A 7,242-nucleotide genomic window follows, 5' to 3' on the forward strand; every position below is an offset into this window, starting at 1 on the left:
TAGTTCTATTTTCATGCATATAACCAACTATCGTTTCTATGCTTATTCATATGTGTTCTTTTCACATAGTTATTTTCAAGAAACCAACATAGTTTCTCTATCATTTATGTACAAAGTTATTATGCATTTGTTTCCAAGGAAGTATCATAACAAAGTTCTCATGCAGGTATTTAGCAATGAAAACTACAAGAGTATAGAGGAGCATGATGTTACTACAATTCGGGCCTTTCTGTTGAGCTTATAAAATGAGTCCAAGTACCAAACTTCAAATGTTGTGACTATATGTTTCTTAAATTATTTTTCCCCCATCCACTAGAAGGAAAGAAAACCATTTAACTTGCTCACATTACTCCGATCATTTTTTTGGAACCGACAATGGTAGTTACAAGTCGTTCCATAACTACTTCTTGATTCAAGACTTCAACAAGTTAAATAATAATATCATGTAATTACATGAGTTTGGGTAGATATATTACATTTGATCACCATCTATCCAAGACCCATATAAACTAAAAATTAAATAAATTATTTTTAATAGAAAATAAAAATACATTATAAACCTTAAACCTTTTATTTAAAGCTTTATTATTATTAAAAAAATATTTTGAAAAACTCAATTACTTATACATTTCTTAATAAATCAAAAATTATTAATTCAATACATACATTACATATATTATTTATTTGGTTCATTGAATTCAAATTCTTGATGCCTACATGAAAGACCAACATAAATGAGTGTTCAATAGATCTTGAAACGATCCAGTATAGATCTTGAAACTCAATTACTTATACATTTCTTAATAAATCCTAAATTGTTAATTCAATGCATACATTACATATATTATTTATTTGGTTCATTGAATTCAAATTCTTGATGCCTACATGAAAGACCAACATAAATGAGTGTTCAATAGATCTTTCATTAGATCTTGAAAAGATCCAGTATACTCTTTCCCTTTAATTCCTGGTTCCAGAAAGCTCCTTCAAACTCTTCAAACTTGTATCCTCTATACACAGCCGGGTGATGTTCAACCACCATGCTCGTTGCAGGAGCAATAAAAGCATCGTGTCCAGGAGAATAAAAAGTGGGAATTGATATGCGTGCACTCTGCGTATTTGTTTTTGCTCGATGGTCCACGCTTTTAAATTTCCCATTGCTCACAACCTTATACAATTCAAATCGTGACACATAACACAAATTGAATGATTAGTATCAAATTCTTGCACAAAGAGAAAAAATAACTTAACTTTATAGATCTGCTCATTCTCTCTCACCTGCAGCTGATCTCCCAAATTGACCACAAACGCGTTAGCTATGGGTTCTACACAAACCCACTTTCCATTTCTGAATACTTGCAGGTCACTGACATTATCACTTTGCATTAACACAGTGATGGCACTTGCATCTGAATGGCTTGCTGCACCAATAGTAAGATCTGGGTTTGGGCATGGAGGATAATAATTTATACTCATCAGATGGCTATGTTTTCCAAGAATTTTATTCAAGTAATTGGAATCTAGCCCAGAGATTCTGAAATTGCAGCCAACAACCTTAATATCAGTGCTCTCAGCTCACCAGAGTACTTGCCCGCAATTTCTCTGTAACAAAACTCAAGTCAAAACAGCTAAACTTTTCCATGGTGGGTTAAGATGAATCTTTTCTAGTGTTCTGTCTTAGATATTTTATAACAGATAAAGGTTTGCTGATTACCTGTAGGCTGCTGGTTTTACAGGCCAAGAGTCGATTACTTCTTCTAGAAGATGACAAGGGTGAGTGAGATAGTCCAACCAGTTGAGAACCTTGTCCTCGTTAAGATTGAAGCTGGTAGAAACCCGGGCTAGCTGCTTCATGTCCTCTGTGTAGAGGCATGCTCGGTCTTCGATGGGAATTTCGAAGAACTCTTTGGCTATGCCCATCATGGTTTCCATAACATTGTTTGGCACGCCATGGTTCACTATCTGATATCAATAAAAAATTAGTCAATCAGATATGAAACTTGACACAGTCACTATATTAATACAAGCATACCAACAAAGATGTATAGACTCAATAGTCTGCAAGTGTGACATAAATTCAACCAAGTATTTGAGGGGAGGTAGAAACTGAGGTGTGCACCTAGAAGAAACCATCCTCTTCAAATGCAAGTCGGATTTGATGGACTACTATTGCTCTATTAGGGCCATCCAGGTCTTTTAGGTCTATCACAGGGATGCTCTCAGAGTAAGAGATGTCGGACTTCTGTAGGCGTTCATGCGGAGGAAAAATATATCTGTCCTGCACCTTTAGGTTGTTCACGCCATTGGATATGAGCTTCTGAATGACACTACTCAGCTGTTGGGTCTGTGCATCCATTGTATAAGACATCTTGCTCCAATGTGTGTGATACGGATATTAAACTTGGGAATTTATAGTTTGGACAATAAAGTTCCTTATGCGTCACCGCTTGACACGGAGTTGGTCCGTGAATTCAAATGGATTGAATTTAGAGGGCTGACGACGGAAGAGTTGGTCCGTGAATTCAAATAAGGCGGATGGTAGCATAACGAGGAAACCTATTATGCGAGGCATGCTTTTGATTGGTTTTTGATACAGGCTGTTTCACATCATTATTGAAAAACAAGTGACCCTTTGGCCTTATGATCTATTGAGGAAGAAGAGAAAAACACTTAGATTTGAGTTTATTATTCTATTGAGGAAGAAGAGAAATGCTTAGATTTGAGTTATTGTATATTTGTAAATTGAAATATCCTTATCACAAAGCACATCAATTATGATGATGATGATGATGGTTAACATCCGTTGAGACCAAACAATGGTCTATCGGACCTAAAGAAACAAATTATTTATTTTGATTTAAGATTTTATTCCTATGCTCAAAAAGCTTGGAGAGAAGCCTCCCGAGCTCACTATAATTTTGACATTGTAAAAGGCTAGGAAGGTCAGTATTGTAACAAAGATTGTGAAACTGAGATCTAATGTGGTTGTACGCGGGGCACTCTAAGAGGAAGTGGTTTTCATCCTCGATGTTCCTATTCTCACATATATGGCAGATCCTTTCCATCCATGGCGTTTTAGGAACTGCCCAACGACCTGTTTCACTATGGAGCTCATGAGAATTCGTTCTGATCTTTGCTATATTAATTTTCTTCTTTGAGCTAGTTAAAATAGAGAGATACTTTTGATCTTCTAGGGTGGGGTTGATGACCTTCTTATAATAACTTAATTTTCTTTTAGCTGCTAAATCTTTCTCACACCACATTTTTTCTTTGAACTTAGAAGTAACAATATCTTTAATGTTATTTATGTTTTGCAATGCATCATTTTCGTTGATCTCCCAATAGTTTAACCAGGCCCTTGTGTCTTTATGCCACCCTCGATTGAGCCTTAGGTGGTTTTGGCTAGAATTTAAAGCTAGCTTAGGAAGTCTATGATCGTCTATGTTATTGATTTTGTTCTTGTACAACAGAAACCTAAGCATAGCTAGGCTCTCAATAGGGGAAAGACCTGCTTCTATAAGGAGAATAGGATAGGGTGTATTACTTTTAATTTTCAGGTTATAAGTGATAAAACGCTTCTAGATTTGCTCGATCTTTCTCCATGATTCTCTGGAGATGTTGCAACCCCAAACCTCACAGCCATATAAGATAACAGGAGTGACTAAAGTTTCAAATAGGAACTTCTTTTTATCCCACATTACGAGGTTTGTTATTTTACAATTATTTTCAAGACCAAAATAAGCTTTCCACCCCCCATTAATCCTTTTCTCAATGCTATGGTTCCAGTTGAGCTTGTGATGAATATCAATTCCTAGGTACTTGTAAGAATACACTTCCTCCAAGTTATTATTGTCATACATAAAGTTAGCGTAAGTGTCCTTCTTGGATTTGATAATCATAACTTTTGTTTTGTCAGTGTTAACAGTCATACCCATGGTAGAGCAGAAATCCTTAAGAAGCCTGAGTTGCTTATCAAGATCAAATGGGCACCTTGCCAAAAGAACAATATCGTCAGCATAAAGAAGAAGGATGACGACTATCCCAGCTAAGATCGTGCCATCACATCCTGCTTCCTCTAAATAGCCTTCAAGCTTATCGATGTAAATGCCAAATAGGGTAGGGGAGAGGGGGCAACCTTGTTTAACTCCGATGTTACACTTAATATCTTTCGACCACCCCTCATTGCTCTTTAGCTTGGAAATTACATTCTCGTATAACCTTATAGCTGCAGCTCTCAACTCGAGAGGAACCTTTACCTCTTCTAATCTATTCCAAAGGTTGTATCTAGGAACTGTATCGAAAGCCTTTCTAAAGTCCACAAAGTAACAAAATAAATTCGATTTATCATTACGACATTCCTCCGCAATGATCCTAAGCGTAACAAGGTGGTCTGTTGTTGAGTGATGCCTTCTGAAACTTGCTTGGACTTTAGCCCGCTTACCTTCACTTTCAAGCCATATGCTTAACTTCTTTTCCAAAATACTACCATATAACTTGGCTAAGAGAGGGCTGATCATAATTGTTCGATAATTAGAGGGGTTATTTGTATCCCCACTTTTAAAAATAGGGATAATGAGGCTCTCAGTGCAAGGTTTAGGGAACCCTTGCTTGACTGCTTGATTGAAAAGCTTGTGGATGCGGGGGATGAGGACAGGACCTCCAATTTTTAAGATTTCCGCTTGGTAACCTTCAATGTCCTTAGCTTTCCCATTAGCGAGGCGATTAACCCCAAACTTAATGTCTTCTAAAGAGAAAACTTCTTTCGTTGTGAGAAGGGTTTCCAAATTATCCATGACATTTGGAGATTCATAAAGCTTTTTAAGATAGGACTTCCAATCGTGAAGAGCAATTTTATTATTATCCTTAGTCTTCCTAGTTAGAATCTGCCTCCAAAATTTCTTAGGAGCTACCTTAGAGAGGTCTAAGAGATTCTCCTGTCTTTGACGAATGTACTGCCTCTTTTTCCTTTTAGTTAGGGCTTTGTATATTTTTATCTTGTCCATTTTAAGAGATTCATCAACAGCTTCCTTAATTGCTCTCCTCGCACTTTTACAATCTTTGTCATACCATGGATTGTTTTGCTATTTCTTTTATTATTTGAAACTTCAATTGAGAACTTGTTAATAGAATATGAGAGGGTTGTAGTAAAATTATGATAGAGGTCTTCTATGTTGTCTATACTAGATAAAGGAAGCAAATTAGTTTTTAATTCATTTAGAAAGAGATCATTTTTATTTCTATCAAATATTAAGTTCTTTTGGCTATAAGTATTATTTTCTATGGGAACTCTATGCATGAAAAAATTAAGAGTTATAAGTAAAGGCCTATGATCAAAGTCAGGTTCGTGGTCGTTTAAGATGTCAAAATTTATTATTTCGTTGTATAATGGGAGATCGGAAATAACGTAGTCTACCATGCTGCTACCAAGTTCATGGATGCAGGTCATCTTGCTGGAATTGGGCCACTTCTTTAGACCGTTGCAAATTATGAGATCTTGAGCACTACAGAGCTTGACTAGCTCCGACCCAAACAAATTTTCCCTAAGGTCTTCAGAGCTCCTTTTGTACCTGCTAGCCAGAGTATGGTCTTCGTCTAACCAAAGAGGATTAGGGTTGGAATGATTGCTTAGAATAATAGCTTGGTTGTTTGAAGTTCAAGCATTAAAGTCACCTATTAAAAGGATATTACCGTCATTCCTTAGGCTAGAAATATCATTCTCTAAACCATTGTAAGGGTTAGTTTTATCTAGATTCTTATTCTTATAGAAGTTAGAATTAATGGGGGGAAAATAACATATTGCTATGTAGGACTTTTTATTATTAATGTCTTTGATCTCTATCCAACTATATTGGTTGTGAGTGTCGTTTTTATAAATCCTAACATGGGGGGAGATGTTCTTCTTAATGTAACAAGCTATTCCCCCAATGCCTCTACGGGAGGATCGCTTGTTCCAGGTAGACCATAGCGTAAAGCCATCTATGTTAGGGACCTTAGATTCTTCGTGCTCCCAAGTTTCAACAAGCAAAATAATATCAACATCATTTGAAATCCAACTTATCTTGGGGCCTTTGTTCCATGGGAAGCCCCGAAAATTCCAAGAAAGGATCCGGAGCATGTTTAGTTGCTATTGATTACTATCTTTTTGGTTTCTATCTTGAATAAAGGCTTTTCTATTTCTGATTATTGCCCATTTTCCTTCCTTTCTAGCTTCTTTTACCTTTTGAACCTCCTTTCTTAATCCTGCTTGATCTTCTGGAATGAGATCTTCATTTATGAATATTCCCGTTCCTTTTAGACTTGAGGTTTTACTAAGTATGTCGTGCTTATGATCAGTGGAGCTCACCTTTATGCGGATTAGTCTTCCTTTATTCTTGGTTAATTTCACCAACCTTGTTGCTTCTGTGAGACACACTGTTTCAATTTGTAATCTATTATGTAGTTCTGTCTAGGCTAAGGCTAAAGTATCTTCATCTACTTCCTCTTTTAAACCGAATATTATAAGGTTTAAGGCCCTTTTGTTACGTTCGTGGTCTAATTCTATTAATTTTTTCATTTCATCTTTAATTGGTTTGATATCTAACTTATCTACCACATTATTTAGGGTGAGGCAGCTATTAACTTTTTCTTCTAGTTCTTTAATCATGTCTTTCATTTTAAGACTCTCTAAAGTATCAGCATCTCCTTGCTGGGATGGTTGGTTAGTATCTTGGTTTTGTTTCTCTATAACCTGTAGTCTAGCCTCCATTGCCTCCATTTTATTCTCCAGTAGTTCTATTTTATTTTCTATTTGTTTTTGGATCGTGTCTTCAAGAGATGCAAATTTATTTTCTAGCATGGTTTCTAACTCTTTTTGTAGCTTGGCTTCTCTTTCTTCTCTACGTTTCTCTAAAGACTCTATATACTCATAAAGGCCTTGTAGAGTAACTGTGCTAGTCTTCCCTTGGTAATCTTTGGTAACTGTGGTGAAATATTCATACTTGAAATTATATGAGGAAATATGTATTAGAAAAAGAAAAAGATAAGGAATGTGTGCACCTGATATCAACAAACCTGACTGCAGATCGCCTGTCTGCCCTTGGTAATCTTTGGTAACTGACTGCAGATCGCCCGTGCCCACCGCAGCCCGTAGACTGAAGAATATATAAAGTACGTGTTTAACTCTTTCACCGAGCCTCAGAACTCTTTCACACAAGTATATATAGAGTACGTGTTTAACTATTTCACCAAGCCTCAGAACTCTTT

The 7,242-nt window shown here is 36.3% G+C and overlaps 1 protein-coding gene and 1 pseudogene across 1 annotated transcript; both read right to left on the reverse strand.

Moving 5' to 3' along the window:
* Positions 1-925: 925 nt before the first annotated feature.
* On the reverse strand, positions 926-1,476 carry LOC149150185 (protein DMR6-LIKE OXYGENASE 1 pseudogene; annotated as a pseudogene).
* On the reverse strand, positions 1,283-1,956 carry LOC149150186 (protein DMR6-LIKE OXYGENASE 1-like). The gene is made up of 2 exons (XM_089438081.1): positions 1,715-1,956; positions 1,283-1,602 (listed from the first exon to the last, which is right to left on the reverse strand). Exons 1-2 carry the CDS (start codon positions 1,930-1,932, stop codon positions 1,521-1,523), a joined length of 300 nt encoding a protein of 99 aa, XP_089294207.1. The 5' UTR covers positions 1,933-1,956; the 3' UTR covers positions 1,283-1,520.
* Between the last annotated feature and the right edge of the window lie 5,286 nt (positions 1,957-7,242).

Source organism: Pinus tabuliformis, chromosome 9 (genome assembly GCF_031772625.1).
Source record: "Pinus tabuliformis cultivar Carrire ecotype Pingquan chromosome 9, CPIR1, whole genome shotgun sequence".
NCBI lineage: Eukaryota > Viridiplantae > Streptophyta > Pinopsida > Pinales > Pinaceae > Pinus > Pinus tabuliformis.

Bases quoted from the DNA above. Each gene is read 5' to 3' on its own strand.
- LOC149150186 (XM_089438081.1), bottom strand. From the start codon at position 1,932: ATGGAAACCATGATGGGCATAGCCAAAGAGTTCTTCGAAATTCCCATC. The intron at 1,603-1,714 runs GTAATCAGCAAA...GTTTTGTTACAG, and splicing joins GTAAAACCAGCAGCCTACAG to AGAAATTGCGGGCAAGTACT.